This window comes from Canis lupus, chromosome 28, assembly GCF_003254725.2.
Source record: "Canis lupus dingo isolate Sandy chromosome 28, ASM325472v2, whole genome shotgun sequence".
Classification (NCBI taxonomy): domain Eukaryota; kingdom Metazoa; phylum Chordata; class Mammalia; order Carnivora; family Canidae; genus Canis; species Canis lupus.
This window is the reverse complement of record NC_064270.1, coordinates 1,054,809-1,072,527: the sequence shown is the minus strand read 5'-3', so window position 1 is coordinate 1,072,527 and position 17,719 is coordinate 1,054,809. Positions and strand designations below refer to the sequence as shown.

At 45.6% G+C, this 17,719-nt stretch overlaps 1 protein-coding gene across 12 annotated transcripts in view; it reads left to right on the top strand.

Annotated features, from left to right (window-relative positions):
• The window catches only part of VSTM4 (V-set and transmembrane domain containing 4), a 109,945-nt gene that overhangs the window by 31,759 nt on the left and 60,467 nt on the right, over positions 1-17,719 (top strand). For all 12 annotated transcript variants that reach the window (XR_004810062.2, XR_004810061.2, XM_049103147.1 and 9 more), the window contains exons 4-5: positions 5,621-5,728; positions 14,695-14,728. Coding sequence is in view for 10 of the 12 variants with exons in the window: in XM_049103147.1 (XP_048959104.1) it covers positions 5,621-5,728; positions 14,695-14,728 (142 nt within the window). In the remaining 2 variants the exon portion in view is untranslated. The remainder of the gene's footprint in view (positions 1-5,620; positions 5,729-14,694; positions 14,729-17,719) is intronic.

Here is a 17,719-nt window from a genome sequence, read left to right as displayed (position 1 = left end):
AAATAAAACCTTTTAAAAATACAAAAAAAAAAAAAAACTATAAAAAGAAAAAGTAAGTAGAATCCCTGGTACTATCAGCCCATGGGTTTTGAAAGAGTAGAAGCAAAAGCTCCAGTCTGTATAATTTGGGGTGTTTTTGTTTTGCTCTAGAATTCCTACTCCTAAGTGATTTTAGGGAGGGATCTTCAAGTCATATAAAGAGGAAATGTGTGCCTACTGTGACAGACTTTATCTCAGGTTTCTTATGGAGTTTAGGATTTCAGAAGTAGTTTGTGAAACTTAAGCAAGTGATTCTCAACCCATGTCAGAATCCCCTGGGAATCTTTAAAAATACTGATTGCTGGGCCACATCTTTGAACATTCTGATTGAGCTGAAATTTGTTAAAAGCCCTCCAAGTGGGCACCTGGGTGGCTCAGTGATTGAGCGTCTACCTTTGGCTCAGGTTGTGACCTCGGGGTCCTGGGATCGAGTCCCACATCGGGCTCCCTGCATGGTGCCTGCTTCTCTCTCTTCCTGTGTCTCTGCTTCTCTCTGTGTGTCTCTCATGAATAAATAAATAAAATCTTAAAAGGAAAAGGTACAAAAAAACCCTCCAGGTGATCCTGCAGCAGCCCTGTGACTGGCCCAGATCAGTAGTAGCAGCGGTAGCCGCAGCATTACCTGGGGGCCTGATACAAATGCACACTGTTGGGCCCTCCCCTCACTCATAGGATCAGAAACTTGAGGGGCGGTGCCCCCACAGTCTGGGTTTTCACAAGACCTCTGGAGGTGGGGGGATTCTGGTGCACTCAGATTTGAGCCTCGGAGTAGTGATTCTCAGCAGCAGGTGGTTTTGCCCCTCCAGGATAGTTGCCAATGTCTGGATACCTTTTTGGTTGCCACTAGCATTTTGACTGACTAGCATTTTGATGCTACTGGCATCTACTGGGTAGAGGCCAGGGGTGCTGCTATATGTCCTAACAATGCACAGGTCAGCTCCCCACAACCAGCAATTAATTGTCAGTCCCAAAATGTCAAGAGTGCTGAGGTTGAGAAATCTTGTCTTACAGAGAGGAAAGTTCAAAGGAATTATTATCACAAAGTAGGTGAGGATTATGATCATAAACAATGGAAGAATGTTACTTTGTGACTTCTTAGGCAGAGCCTTTGGTCAGTGAAAAACTGATGAATGTCAAAAAGTGATCAGGAAATCGTGAAGGATTGTGTTTAGTGAAGGCATGGCATCTATGGATAGTGAATCACCTTGCCAAAGGGATGGATCTAGGGACATGTGTGTGCCCTGGGGGCTTCCTCCCACCTTCAGTTAACTAACAGGTATGTGGAAGGAGATCTTGCCCCATAGGGGTGGGTGGCACTTGGATCCAAACCCACCTCTTCCAACAGCCAGTGAAATGCAGGGGATGGAGGCAATTTCTCTCTCAGAAAAATGTTTTCATAATTGTGAACATTATTTGCAAACTGGAAAGTGTCACCCAGACCGGCCATTAAGATCATTGTTTTGCCATCAAATATTTTCTTTCTCAAATTGCACTTTACTTCAGTAGCAATTCTTTATATTCCCTGCCTTTTCTTATTCAGGCTTTGTGGCAGTCTTTTTATTTAATGACCCTCTCCTACCAAAATAATCCCCAGCCCCCTCCCTCAGCCTTTCATTCAGCGAATGCCTATTCCTTAGCAACCAGATGAAGGTGACTTGACTCCTCCTGGAGTGAAGCAGTGGAAACAAACAATTGATTTACCCCATGTTTCTGGGAGCTGCCCCCATGACCCAGCAGGCCCTACAATGGGATGAGGGAGAAGTCTGGAGATACCCAGGGCATTCCTAAGGCAGCTGTGACAGCAGGAGCCTTGTTAATCATCAGATGCAGAAGGATCTCTGGATTCCAGGTTTCCCCCTGAGAATCTGATTATTGCATTTAGGAAGGAGCAAAAAACTTGTATTGGGGCCCCAGGTGTTTCCCCAGTGTAAGTGGTCTGAGGACCATATTTAGAAAATATGTATGGTACAAAAAAACAAGACTTCATGTATCTGGAAAGGTCGCAGCATGTGGTCCCAACATGCCTTGCAGCATAATCAGCATGTCTAAAAAACAATTGTATAATGAATAGTACTTTATAATTCACATGTATCTATAGAACATCAGGAACACTCTCGATCTAGCTCTTTTCACAGAATTCGTAGCCCAACATGGGCTTACTTCTCAATACAGAGAATTGAGTCCTTTCAGAAAAGATTTGGAATTCTCACTATGTATAATGCCTCGGAGCAGCTGTTTCCAGAGTGTTCTTTTCCCTGTGATTCCGGCAGCAGGCCGATGTGTTTTGCTTTTTTAACCCAGCCACAGTGTCAGGGAGGCTAGGGGCACAGATGAAACTCCCTGGTGCCTGATCCCAGGCCTTTTTGCCCTTTTGTTCCTGGTTGGGCGAGCTGCAGCAGGGCTTGTGGATGGATGTTCATCCTCCTGGGGCTTAGCTCAGCTGGCCACATGCCCGCAGCACAAACCCAGTATTGTCAGGCCTCTTGGTGGAATGCTGGAGTGAGTTAAAATCCCTCAGGGCTATTGCTCAGGTATTTCTCCCTGAGCAAGATGATATTACAAGCTGGATTTAAAAAAAAGAAAAAAAAGAAATAGAAAAAATAGAAAAAAAAAAAAAAAAGAAATAGAAGTACAGTTTGCTGCCCATTCCAGAGATCTTGGCATCTGCATTTTCCCTGGAAGAGTGGAGGACTGACATGGAATTTCTTGAGTCAGTGTCTGGGAGAGACACTCACTGTGCTGAGGCCTGCTAGGGTCACCAGGCTTCAAAGCAGTGCTGAATATCCCAGCTGGCCTCAGGGTTGCCCGGCAACAGGTGCCACCTGCCTTTCACGGGAGGGGGCAGGTGGTGGGGGGGCTCTCTGCCTGGCCTGCCCTGGGGTGGCTTGGTGTTCTGGGAGGGAGTAGCTGGCACAAGCACACTGTGCGCCTCGTGATGGCCTCCTTGCCACCGAGTGTCAATCCAGCCTGCTGGCCCACCATCTGCTTCAGGGAGGCCTGGGCTGGGGACGGGTTGGGAGGGGGCGGGGGACATTTTCTGCATGGCAGCTTGCAGTTGAGCCTAAAAATGACATTGGTGTTTTTGGCAGTCTGATGGCAGAAGACAGCACTGCAAATGAATCCGAGGAACGGAACTAGATTTTTAGAATTATTTTGAGTGTCCAAGTATATGTGGTGCTTTAAAAGCTAAACCCCAGATTTGGGTAAATGCAGATGTTTTGTTAAATTTAGATCTGAAGGCATGGGTTCAGCCTCCAGACAAGCATCGTTTGGCCAGGTCTGAGTTTTGAAACCTTTGAGCCAACATTTATAATTAGAGACGTGTTTACAAGGAAGTTAAGGGAGAGTTGGAAACAGGGCAGCATGGGCCGTCCTTCAGGGCTGAGGCCGGCTGTCTGGAGCATCTTGGTGCCTGCCCCTGGTGGCCAGGGCACAGCTCTGCTCTAGCTCGCCTGGCAGCAAGGTGGTGAAGGATCTAGGTGTTTGTGACCCTGGCTTAAATGGCTCAGGGTTTTACACTTTGTTTGCAGAGAAAATTGGGACTAGTGGTTTCAGTGCGTTGAGTAGATAAAACAGGGAAATTGTCTTTAGGCAGCAAAAGGAATGCCTGGAACAGAGAGAAAAAATGGGAACTGTGGAGTACTAGTTGCTGCCCCTTCCAGGGAAATTCAGATGTTCTGTTTGAGCTTTTCTCCTCCTGCAAGGTGACACTTTTTAAGGTTCCTGTAGCTTTAAGAACACAACAGAGAGCAGGCCCAGTTGCTCCTAGGCCTGTGGGGACCCACACTCAGGTGGCTGGTGCCCGAGCCTGCCAGCCAGTGTCCACAACCCAGAGGGCCTGTGTGCTTGGCAGTGTAGCTGAGCCTTCCGGACTGGCCAGATGTTTTATGAGTCTACAGCTAGGGCTGCCTGTGGAGAGCCCCCTCTTTGCCACATGGTGGAGGCTGTGATCTGAAACCAGAGTGTGGACCTCTTGGAGCCCCTGCCTCCTGCTGGGGCAGAGCAGTCCACAGATGTCTATAGTATGCTTCTGGGGACGATTGTGGGAGGTTCTCACCATGACCTTGTTCTGTCTTGATTGCTATAGTTTTGAAATCAAGGAAAGGGCTCCGATGGAGAGGGAGCTCGTGGAGGACGCTGCTCTCTGCTCCAGTGGTGCAGAAGCTTCCAGTAAGACAGTTTGCCTCTCCAACTAAGAGTGAGACTGAAGCCAAATTGCCCTTGCCTTTTAGTCCAGGGGCCTGCATCTTTGGAATCCCTTTGAGGCAGGTGTTGTGCCCACCTGCCCCATGCCTGTGTGCCTGGCAATGGGACTGGGTTATTTGCCATCCTTTCATGCAAGAAATGGCTACGCTGTCCTGGTAGATCCAGGACTGGCCATATGTTCTCTGTGTTTGGGCCCATCTCATGTCCTGTCATGAATCCTGGTCTGGGACCTCGGCTCTAGCTCTCTAGAGTTTTGTTGCTTAAATGGAGACCCCCTAACTCTGACCACTTGGAGTTCTCACCAAATGAATCTGCACAGCCCATGCATCTGAGACACAGGTGTCTAGACAGAAAAGTAGTTTTGATTTTAGTTGCAGGAGCAGGTTTCCACAATTTCTGTCTCAAACTCTCACATACACTGAACTCCTCGGCCCCTGTAATCTGGCTTGGCCCCCACTGTCCCACTGATTTGGTTTTTCCCCAGGACTTCCAGTAGCTTCCTAGCAGGAAAACCCAGTGGATGTTTTCCAGTGGCACTTGGTTCTATTAAAGAATCTTCTTACAACATCTACTCTCTTGGCTTCTGGAACTCTCACTTTAGGCTTCCTCTGCTTCTGTGACTGGCTCCCAGCCTCCTCCACAGGAAACTTTCCCTACCCACCTTCCTGCTCCCTTAAATATTCGGGCTGGTGTCCCCTTCACCTGCAGCCCTGGTCTTACTGTGCTTTTCACTTCTTTTATTTTTAGTCCGGGCTCCTAAGTTCCATGGACAGAAACCTTCTCAGACTAGCTTAGGCAAAAATGCTGACTGAGCCTAAGACCACAGGAGGAACTCGTGGGTTCTGGGTTAGAGACTACACTGTGTCTCCTGGGGTGTGGGCCAAGGAAGGGGGAGTCAGAAGGAAGCTGGGATGTATGCGGGACTCGATCCCAGGACCCCGGGATCACCACCTGAGCCAAAGGTAGATAATACTCAACCACTGAGCACCCAGGTGCCCCTAGTTTACACACTTAATGAACTTCTTCTCCATGTCCCAAGGGCTTGACAAAGATGCATTACTGTCAACTCAGTGATTCTACTTCTAGGAACTTAATCTTAAAAACCAAATATGAGAGGGGCATTAAGGTTTGAGTTTGTGAGTGCTTATCATACTCATTTATTAAGGCTGCATTAGAAACACTTAGAGTGGTCAATGAGAAGGTCCTAGATCCCAAAGTTTTTTCTCCTATATTTTTTTCCCCAGTTTACCTTTTCTGTTTAGGCTTGAGGTTCATTTTGAGTTGATTTTTGGTAATGCATAAGGTTTATCTTGTTTGGTGCCTCTCCTCTGACATGGCTCATCCTGACAATGCCTCACTGTGTCCTTGCCTTCAGATCTCTACATATACGCCGTGCTCGTGTGCTGTGTTGGGATTCTCAGTGTCCTCCTCTTCACCCTAACCATCATTTGGCAGTCTGTGTTTAGCAAGAGGAAATCCAGAGGTAAGAGAACCGATAAGGTCATGTCTGGAATGGAAACCCAACCAAACCACAGACAGGCAGGAGATGCTGGACAAAGTATAACCTTGTTTGAAAAATGCATCATGAGTCAGGGATTATTTCCCCGTGACTGGTGAGTACAGAGAGTGAGGAGATGTGTCTCCCTTGGACTCAGCTACAATCAGCTGCAATGACACTTAAATTCTTTTTCTCAAATCCCTTTCTTCCTCGGTTTCTGAGGGGGCGGCCCCTACCTCTCTCATTCGCCCCAAGGGGCTATGGAGTCAGATGAACCTGGATTTGAGTCTGGCTCTGCTGCAGAAGACTGATTTTAGACATGTTTCTTAACCACCCCGAGCTTCAGTTTCCTCATCCATGAAATGAAATGGGGTGGGCCGTGTCTTCCTCAGGTTGCATGCTGTTGTGAGGGTCCTGACCTAATTGCTGGACAGGGGTGTACTGGTGCGATGCCTGGCAGGCAGGTGTGGTTAGGATGGCCCCTCCCAGCCTAAGCAGTCACTTCCCTCTGCTTTCCCATTGGCGTCCCTGTTGCCCTCGATCTGTCCTCAGCCCCTTCTTGCTCTTCTTTTTCTCTCATAATGATTACAGTTCTGGTGACTCTGACTCTTACCTCCCTATGCAGGCTGCCAGCATTCCCTCTCCAGCCTCCACCTCTCACCAAGCCTCAGTGTCTCCTTTCAGCCAGAGCCTGTGCATTTCCTCTGAAATATTCTCCCTTCACCCCTTTCCGAATTCCCAAAGCTGGTACGGATGGTATAGCTCCCCAAGATGACGTGGGTGACAGCTGGGTGCTGCTTCAGATGGCTCCTCTTCACTTACCAGCTGATGACTTACCTGCTGCGCCTCACTCTTCCCATCTGAGTAATGGGAAAGCAGTAGTGTGCCAGTGTCATGGGATTATTGCGAGGGTAAAGTTCAACAATGACACAAACTATAAAACCTTTAACACATTGTGAGTCTTGTAAGTGTGTGTAATGATGTGTGATTATAGTGATGCCTTAGCCTAAGGTTACAACACTGAGAAGTGTTAGATTTGGTGGTCATGGTGCAAGGAAACACTAGACAGGGGAACAGAGCAGGGCTTCCGGAGGGCCTCTCCACCAAGATGCAGGCAAGGCTAAGGGGGACCCAGGAAGGAGGGAGGGGGTGCACTCAGGGACCAACCTGCATCTGTTGCCATTGCAGAGGTAGGAGACAAGGGCAGGAGAGGCTCCTGAAACTTTCGGGAGCTGCCACTATGGGAGAAGTGTCACCAACGGGAGCCTTAGAAGAGGGACCCAGGCAGAGTGAAATCTGGAGGCAGGGGAAGGAGCCAGGAGCATTCATTTCTCAGTCCTTCCTTCTCCCCCTTCCTCGATGCCCTGCTGCTGCCTTGCTTTGCTCTCACCAACCAGGAGCCAGAGGGCAGGGCATGGAGGTCAGCCTCCAGACTAGTCAAGGTAGAAAAGGGTTGACAGAGCTTCAGAAAGGGGCACAGAGATGCCCCCCACACCCAGTGCTGGAGACAGAGCAAGGCCTGTGGCCAGATCTTTCTCCTCTCTGGCCTGTACCCTTCCCACTGTGCTATGTGTGGGCTCCGTGCTGTGCCAGAGAGCTTTCCTCCTTAGCATCCGCTTACCTTGTCAAGAGTGCCCAAGCTTTTCTCCTGTTCCAAACCCTTGCCTATGCCTTTGAGCTTGGGGCATGTGTTTCATGTGGCCAGATGTATTTGCCTCCCTTCAAGAGAATAGTGCAGAAGGCACAAGCCAGCCATCTGACCCATCCTCCTTGGAATTTTGCTTATGACAGCTGCTCAACAAATGGGGGAAAATGTGTTTGTTTCTCAGCTGCTTTGTTCCCAACTGTTGGAGTTTGGAAGCCACACAGGCAGTCTCCAAGCCTGTTTTGCTCCTCTGCCTGAGTTCAGGGGCATGATAGAGAAGTGTGCCTTGAGCTGCAGGCTCTGTTAGTTCTTAGGCAGGATCAGGGAAATAAAGCAGGGTAATTAGTTGAGGAGACATCCATCTCCTCCAGAGCCAAGGAGGAGACACACACTGCAGGCCTCACACAGAGCCACTGAGAACCCCCCGGATAGCCTCACATGCACCTACACACAGTGCCACGAAGCCCTACTGAGCTTTCAGGAGCTTTGCCTGGGCACCTCCTGCGGGCCACACTGCTCACTGGCTCCTCCACGTTCTAGCATAATCCTCACCACCAGTCTGGAGTGACAGTCCCTGTTGCTCCCCTCTGCGACAGAACACAGCTGAGGAGCTTGATAAAGTCCTGAAACAGGGGTGTGGCCGAGCCCCAGCCCAGCCAGATTCAGAGGGAATTTCTATTCAGGGAAACTGTCTCCATCTGGGGGCCAACCTTGCCAAAGAATTTTCCATCAGCCTTCGGTGGTGGTTGCTGCCAAGTTCCTTTCCAAACAGGAATCAGAGCCCCTGCAGTCCCTAGGGAGCTTGGCTGTACACCAGCAGGCTGGCCTTCTGTAGCCCTGGCAGGGCAGTCCTGCCCCATGTGGCCCTAGGAGCCAGGCGCCTCCCAGCCACACCCAAGGGCCAAGGATCACAGGGCGAAGGTCAGGGGACTGTGCGTGGCTGGCCCTGGAGCCTTAGAGCAGCACTGCCCAAACTAAGCAGTGGGCTGTTGACCAGGAACCCTGCTCAAATGAAGATTCTGATCCAGTACTTCTAACAAGATCACCGGTGGGGCCACCAGGGCTGGCCTGAGGTCACCCTTTGATAGCAAAGTTTTAAAACCAGTTGTTCTTAACTCTTCTACTCTGTACCTCTCTTTTATAACAAATATTTTGAAAGGATCCCATTGCTGTCTTGAAGTGAAACTCAGGGATGAGATATGCTTCCTGTACCCACAAAAATGAAATCAGGCCCAGACCCCCATGTTACATGGACATTTCCTGGGTTTTCTGTGTAACTGTGGGTGTGGGGGGCCTTCTGTACCCTGGCCACATGGAGGAAAGCCCAGCTTTCTTGCCTAGGTAAGAATCACAGAGCTGCTCACATACACATGGAAAGTAGAGGTGAGCCCAGCACCTGCTCTCCTGCTCTTTTGGCAAGATCTGTCTTCAGAGGCCATCAGAGCTGCTGTCCCCACTCCCAGTAGGATCCCCTGAAGGGCACACCCGAGGTAAACAAAGCCCATCCCAGAAGCTGAGGGGCAAGAGGGCTAGTGTCCTTCTCTCAGTATTCCAGGCCTTGTGGCCTTGTGCTGCTTCATTTTCCTGGGGTGTTCCTTCTTCCTGTGAGCTGCAGTTAATTGCACCTGTGTGTTACGTGCTCTCCACTTTCCTCCTAAGCTGTGAATCTTCATGCTGGCTGTTAGTGCCAGGCTGCCTGGAACTTTGTCCCAGGGCCTCTGCGGCTCTGAGTCACCCCAGAAAATAGTAGTCCTGGTGGCCTTGGACCAAGCCTTGAGTTGTTCCAGTGGCTCCTCTAGTTGTTCCAGTGGCCTTTACTTGTTGAGGAGAGTCCAGACTCACAGATTTGAGGTGGCGCCAGCACTCCCCAGCCTTCCCTGTCTCAGCTCTTAAAAGGGCAGTTTTAAAGGCACTCTAGAACCAGATGGAAGGAGAGGGGCTTAACCCCTTTGTCTTTACTGTCTGTGTTTGTGATGTCTTGGTCTCGCGTCCACGTAGTATGCTAGAACTCATGCGCTGGAGCCAGGGCTTCCTCGAGCTTGCTAGACACCCATGTTCCCCTGAAGCAAGCTTGTTCTCCCTGGCTTCCCCATGGCGATGGGACCAAAGAGCTGTGATCTTCACTCCTAGAGGTACAAGGAAGGGGGTGTGTGATGCATCCCTGTCACAGCCACACTCAGTGCGGGAGGAGGCTCAAAGCATGGAGTGGGGTGGTTGTGGATGAGGAGCAGAGGGGTGACCCCAGGGCCTTGGGGAAGTTGAAAGGCTCACCTTCCTGATTTCACAGATGCTTGGACAATCTCTAGCATGAGCTCTCCGCTCCAGACACTTACAAGGCGCAGATTTTGTCTTCCGAGCACGTGGAAAGGCTTGGCTGGCTCTCATGGGCCCCTGCTGCCTTGGGAAGGGAGCCCATACTCCCCGTGTGGGTGCTTATAAGCCTCTCCAGGAGCATAGCACAGACAGCATGGATACAGAACCTAGAGCCAAGCTCCTTTACCTACAGAGTGGGTCTTCTCAGGCCCCGAGTAAATGTCCTGAGTCCCCAAGTATCCTCACTGTAAAAAAGGGATAAGAGTTTCTCTTACTTGTAAGCCTGTGGGGAATGCTTTTCCCATTGTGGTGTGGGCACCAGTCCTTGGTGTGGGCAGTTCCAGGGAGCACCATCTCCCGGGTGCAGCTCACTTTCCTAACCACATCCTTGCGTCATAGTCATGGTGACTGGGATCAACCATGTGAGGGCAAGCAGAGCCCTTCTGCACACTGTCCTCAATAGAAATAATACAAGCCCCGTATGTAATTGGACTATTTTTTTAGTAGTCACATTAACGAGGTAAAAAGGTAAAACAAACAAACAAAACATATTTTGTTTAACTCAACATATCTAAAATAGCATTTCAACACGTATCAATGTAAAGATTCAGAATGAGATATTTTACATTCCTTTTTTTATACTAATCCATCATGATTTCATACTTCTAGCACCTCTCATTTTTGAGTGCCAAATAGCCACCTAGGGCCCACGTCTACCATCTAGGACGAGTCTCTAGACACATAACCTTGTGTGCTGGTGCTTTCCATCAGTGCTTTTCATGTGGCCATGAAATGGCTCTCCGTAGCAAGAGAACTGGCGATAGAAAACCTCATTCTCTTTTTCAGCTTCCTACTTGGTGACCGAGAGAAATGACTTTACCTGTCCTTGTAACTGTGCCAGCCTGGAAACGCTGTCAAGGCAAGGCTGCTTCCTGGAGAGGGCTGGGGTTTTGGCTATGACATGATGGGAGCATAGTTCTGTGTAAAGGGAGGGGCTGGCAGGAAATGGGGCACCCCTGCTCTTGTCTTCCCCCCAAGCGAAATGCAGGTGGTCTTTTCTAGGCTGCCTGGCTCTCTGCCGGTGCTGGGGTAAAGGGAGGCTGGGAGAGCACTGTGCCCAGTCCTTCTGGCTCCTTCTGCAAATGTACAGGACCTTTTGCAGGGGCTATTACAGTGTTCACACCGTGTGGGGGATGCTTGGGGAACAGAGCAAAGAGCAAAAATATCCATGGGTCCTATCTCAGGGTCTCTGTGAGGCCTGGGGGTCTGGAGAGGGTGCAGGCAAATTGGAGAAAAGAGGGGGATGGTCAGCCATACCTTGAGGCCCCTTGGCTACTGCTACAGGGCTTGACATGAGTGAGGAGCATGGCTACCTCCACTTCAGATCACCTGCCTGGAGGTGGTAGTGAAACAGAGACAGGCTCAGATGGGGATGATGCAGACTCCAGCCTGGACAGGTCATGTGGGAGGTTTGGCCGTGAGGTGAGGGCTAGGAGCAGTGTGGCTCCAGCTGAGGAGGCAGAGAAAGGGTAGCCCAGGGCCTGGTGCTCACAGACATCATTCTGCCACGAGGTGAGAAAAACAGTACTTTCTTTTACTCTTTAAAGTCTAAAGATCGCAAGATCACCATTGAAAAAGAATTGTGTCCTGAGTTTTCTTTTCTGTGCAGTATGATTGCCTTGTGCGGAGCCAAGAGCCTCTGGGTCAGGTGTGCTGGGTGTGAGGCCAGGGCCCACGATGGAGACAGGCTCCAGGATCACCCTTTATTGGCTTCTTTCTTTTCCTGGTCTCACTTGCCCACTCTAGTGGGTTTGCTGGGATCACTTCCCACATGGATTCTTTGTACCCAAGCGCTTATCTTACAGGCTCTGTTTCCTGGGCAGCTCTAGCTATGTAGTCAGCACTGATTATGTTCTGTGTATTTAAGGGTGACTCTGGGCCACGTCTATTTCTCAGATGCCCATAAGTCTTATGTTTGGTGTTCAGGATTACTTTTGGTTCCCTGGGCAGTCGTCTTCATTAAAGAGACTTCAGCCCTGCATTTACTGGTCTGGGACCTTGTAAGCATTGGTCAGCAAGTGCTGCCAGAGGTGCGTATTTTGGCCTGGCGCTTTCTGAGTCAGCCTCCTCCCCTACAGCCAACTATTACGAGTCCCCCTGGGCTGCCCTCTTGCTCCCTGACTTCCTGAACTCCAGGCTGCTCACCTCAGCGCCCCCGGACTGGATTTCCCAAAATACCCATTCTTATGGGTTCCCTAGGGCCCCAGTCCCAGCTCTGCCCTGCTCCAGCTGTGGCACAGTGGGCCAGCCATTTCTCCTGAGACTCACTTTCTTCATCTATAGGAGCTCTAATGCCAGTCGCCCAGTTTCTCTGAGAATGGTGAGGTACTAGTAGTTACAAGAGGGCTCTGGAGTCAGGCTGCCCAGTTTGCCCCTTCCTGGGTGTGTTAGTTTGCTTGGGCTGCCGTAGTAAAGTTAGAGGTGGCCCTCTTCTCCCTGTGTCTTCATGTGGCCTTTCCTCTGCACTTGTCTGTTTCCTAATTTCTTCTTATAAGGACATTAGTCATGTTGGATTAGGGCCCACCCCACTGATCTTATTTTAACTTAATCTTCTGCTTAAAATCCTTATCTCCAAATACAGTCACCTTCTGAAGTATTACATTTTAGGGCTTCAACATGGGAGGGACACAGCTCAGTCCATAGCACCAGCTGTATGACCTTGGGCAAGGTCAGTAACCTCTCTATGCCTCAGGGCTCTCTCCACTGTAGAATTAGGTGCAATGACAAGGTTTTTGTGAAGATCAAATTCAAGTGCAAAGTTGTGGACTTCAAATATTTTTGATTGCATAGCATCTAAAAGTGTTTCAAAAACTATGCATGCTTGAACATTTTTTGTCGATATTTAAACTTTTTCATCATAAATGTAAATTGTTGGAAAGGAGGTAATTTCCAGGGCATCACAAATATTGACATCTTAAAATGAAAGAGTTAAATCTCTTTTACATCTAAATGTCATGAATTTAATAACTACCTCCCTTTGTTTAAAAAGACTCCATGAACATGCTTTAGCTATTAGAAATTATATATTGTTCCTTTTTCTCCTTGAACTTTTATCTTTAATCCACTTACCCCACAAGTATCCCACTTTAATAGTTTTTTTGTTTATACTTCTCTGTAAAAATGTGTATAAAAATTTAAATTAAGAATTTTTAAATTTCCTTATTCCAGAAGTTTTATTAAATTTTTTATGTATAGAATTATCAATATTGCATAATTAATAAATTTGGAAGATGAGTATAAAATTATCAAAACCTCATAGATATTATCAATTTAGATAATAATCTTAACATTTCGAAACATATTTTTATTAACTCTTTTAATAAACATGTTTTTTAAACATATTTTTATGCTTTAATAAACATATTATTTTTTATTTTTTATTTTTTTTAATAAACACATTTTTTAAAGATTTATTTATTCATGAGAGACGCAGAGAGAGAGGCAGAGACACAGGCAGAGGGAGAAGCAGGCTCCTTGTAGGAAGCCTGATGTGGAACTCAATCCCGGATCCCGGGATCACACCCTGAGCCGAAGGCAGACACTCAACTACTGAGCCACCCAGGTGTCCCTAATAAACACATATTTAAATAAATAAATTTTTATTTTACTTCATATACCCTTGCATGAATTTGCTTAATAATAGAATTCAGCATCATTTCTATTTCTATTTTTTAAAGTTTAGATTGATGCTGAATTCTATTACTAAGCAAATTTATGCAAGGGCATATGATTTATCATTGAAAATGGTTTTTAATACTCTACCAGCTGGCAACTGGATTAGGTCATTATTTATCCTTGTTGAAAGCAAAATATTAGAAACCTCTCTGCTGGTGAAAGGTTTAGTTGTCCAGTCGTTAGTCATTCGCTTTCTCATTTCAAATAATTTCTTGTTTGGTGCCTACTGTTTTTTACCTCCATAGTACAAGTCAGGATGTGCAACAGGGGTGCCTCAATTTTGTAAAGAGAAACTATGATGTGATGGGGAGGGAGGGAAAGGAATATAGAGCTCAGGCATGTTCTGGAGAATGAATTCTGATGAAAGAACAGCATGCTAGGTGAGGATCTAGAAATTGATTTCCTTAAAACAGCCCTTCCTAGTGGTTTGCAAACCCCAAACAAATGATCACTGATTTATTTAATAAGTGTAGTAAGACCAGAAACATAAATACTAGCTATGGTTTTTATTATTGCTGCATCTGTAAATTATCCACCACAGAATAGTACACAGGATGCAGAAAGAGCTTATGTGGTAATAAGGAGTCGTAATGGGTAAATTGAAAATGCCCTCTCTAAAGCTGAGCTTCTGTCATGCTGGTCTGGAACCTGCCCTGGTCACCTGTAGGCAGATCAGTCTTAATATAGTAGCTTAAAACAACAACGATTTTATTTGCAACTAGAATTTTTTTCCCCCCCTCAATGAGACCTACTGTGGAGGATGTCTTGTTCTAAGACTGTTTTTCCAAGGTCTCCCCTGGAAGAGCATTGATCAGAGAACAAAAAAACCCACTTTATGGAGAGGAGCATCTAAGTGGAAACAGGTTGTCCCAAAAGGCTTTCTCATGACTGAGGCAGAGCTTTGAAGTTGAGTGACTCTTACTCCAGGACCTTTCAAGTTAGAACTCACCTCAACCTGGCTTGGAAAAAAAAGTGACTATTTTGGGTTATCAAACTAGGAGGTCTGGGGTGTATGATTTCATGCCGGACTCCATCAAGGTGTGGAACAGTATCAAGTCACTGTGGTGTCCATGCCATGGCTCTGCTCTACTAATCCAAAGAGAAGTATGAAAACCCCAAGTGGTGGCTTGTACCAACATCTGGGTGACATCTGGGCACCTACATTTCCTGGTGATTCCTGGAACATATATATTTAAAGTAACATTTATTTACCATTTTCTATTTCTTTTCTTCTCCCCGCCCCCCCTTTTTTTCACAGCGAGACATTATTTGGTGAAATGTCCTCAGAACAGGTAAGAATATTTTCTTTTTTTAAATGAAACTCTGATATTTTACTTTATACTGAAATTACCAACAAATTGGCTAAATTTGTTGTATCTTTACTTAAAGGTCTGCATGTTAGTCTGCAGGTTGGCCTAAAAATGTGTGTTCTTCATGCACTTGCATGTTTCTAGATTCCCTGCTCTGGTTATCACCCTCAGAGAATCCAGAGAAAATATGGTTCAGGCTGGTTCAAAATGCATGCTGGAGGAGGCCTGACTCCTGCTCCTGGAGGGCTATTTCCCCTGTTTAGGAAGAGGCTAGCAGCTGGACTGAACCACTCTGATGCCTTTTGACCACAAAGCCTCCTAATTCCCTTCCACCAGTGTCTGCTTACCCTTTGCCCCACTCTGAAGAATGTGGCCATTAGAAATATATGTGCTAAGAGGTTAGCCTTCTAACTGGTGGTACACCTCACAGATAACATGACAGTTATAGTAGATATTGCAAACTCAGTGTTTAGAAATTTGAGACTTTGGTCCAGACACAATAGCATAGGTCAGTTTCTCCCTGCTCTTCCCTGCTAAGCACACCATAAACCCTGAAAATAATATCAGAGACAATCAAAGAAAGGTGGTAAGAAGAACATGATGAAATCCAAAGACAGAAAAACAACTTAAAAGCAACCAGAGAGAAATGATGCATTATCTATGGGGAACACAAATTTGAATGACAGTGTATTTTCGTTTGAATCAATGGAAGGCAGAAAGAAGTGGCACATTTTCTTTTTAAGAAATTCTATCTATCTATCATCTATCTATCTATCTATCTATCTATCTATCTATCTATCTATCTTTACGTATTTGAGAGAGAGATTGAGAGAGCACTCGAGAGTGTGAGCAGGGGGAAGGGCAGAGAGAGGGAGAGAGAGAGAGAGACTCTCAAGCAGACTCCTAGCTAAGCAAGGAGCCTGACTCAAGGCTTAATCTTGTGACCTTGAAATCGTAACCTGAGCTGAAATTGAGAGTTGGACATTTAAGTGACTGAGCCACCCACACCCCAAGAAGTGGCACATTTCAAATATTGAAAGAAAAAAACTGTCAAGTACAAACTCTATATCCAGCAAAATTGTCCTTTAGGAATAAAGGGAAAATAAAGACATTCCCAGAGGAAGGGAAACTTAAAGAATTTCTCACCATCAGGCCTACTTTAAAGAAAGGCTAAAATAAATTCTTGAAATAGAAGAAAAAGACTCGGTACATTAGGAAGGAAGAAGGGACAGTAGAGCAGAAATATTGTTATCTAAGTAAGCTGTTCTTTTCCTCATGAGTCTTAAAAATAATATTTTATAATTGAAATAAAAATTATAAAACCATGTGATACTCAAGAAAAGCATTACGAAATTTAAAAGTGGGAGAGGAAAAGTTACCTAAATAGAAGTGAGATTTTTACACTTCACTCAAAGAGATAGAAATTTGGTAAGTCACACATGTATATTATAATGCTCAAACTAACCATTAAAGTGACTGAAAAAATTGAACTCAAAAACAGTATGGAAAAATAATGATAGAATCCTAAAATATGTTCAAGTAACATAAAGGAACAGAGGAATGAAAACCATGGGAAATAAACAGAAAACAGATAATAAAATGAAAGACTTAATTGCTAACATATTGTTTATCTTAAATCTAAATAGTTTAAATATTAATCACTCAAATGGTAGAAATTGATAGAATCAACTTTTATAAAAACACAACCCACCAATATGCTCTTTACAGGAAACTCACTTCAAACACAGTGACTTAGGTGGGTTGAAATAAAAGGAAGGTGGACAGCCCAGGTGGCTCAGCAGTTTAGCACTGCCTTTAGCCCAGGAACTGATCCTGGAGACCCAGGATCAAGTCCCATGTCAGGCTCCCTCATGGAGCCTACTTCTCCCTCTGCCTGTGTCTCTGCCTCTCTCTCTCTCTCTCTCTCTCTCTCTGAATAAATAAATAAATAAATAAATAAATAAATAAAATCTAAAAAAAAAAAAAAAGAAATAAAAGGATGGAAAAAGTTATGCAGCATAAACTATACCAAAACAAATCCGGATATACCAATAATATGATAAAACAGAGGTCAGAGCAGAGAAACTTATTACAAACAAAGAGATACATTAGATAATGATTAGAGGATCAATCCACCAGGAAGACAAAGATCCTAAATTATACACACCAAATAGCAGAACCACGAAGTATATAAAGCAAAACCTGAAACAGCTGAAAGAAGAAATGGATAAATCTACCATTATCATTGGTAGTTCCTGCACCCCTCTTGGCAACTGATAGACCTTCTAGACGGAAATTATCAAGGCTATTAAAGATCTAAGCACCACACTCAACTGACAGTACCAAATTGATACGTATCAGACACAGACCAGCACCAGAAGAACACTTGTATTTCCAGCCCCTTGCAGAACATTCACCATAAGATACAGTTTATTTTAAACTAAATCTTGGTCTTTAAAACAAACCTCAACAAATTTAAAGCAATGGAAATCATATAAACATGTGGAAACTAAACAATACACTTTAAAAATAATCCATGGATCAGAGAGGAAGTCTCAAAGGCAATAAAAAAATAGAGAATTGAGCAAAAATGAGAATAAACAAAACATGTGGGATGCATCTAAAGCAGTGCTGATGGGGAGAGATATGGCATTAAATGCTTATATTAGAAATTAGGAAAGTCCTCAAGTCAACAATCTGAAGTCTCACCTCAGTAAATTAGGAAAAGAACAAAATAAACCCAAAGCACACAGGGGGACAAAGTGATAAAGACCAAAACAGAAACTGATGAAATTTAAAATAGCAAAACAATAGAGAAAAATCAATGAAACAATATCTGGTTCTTAGGAGATTGCTGGGAGAAAATGGGTAGAGTCTACCCAGGATCTCTACTTAAAATCTTATGACTGTGTGTGAATCTACAATTATTTTCATAAAAACTTAAGTTAAATGTGAATTTGGATGTCTCTGGGG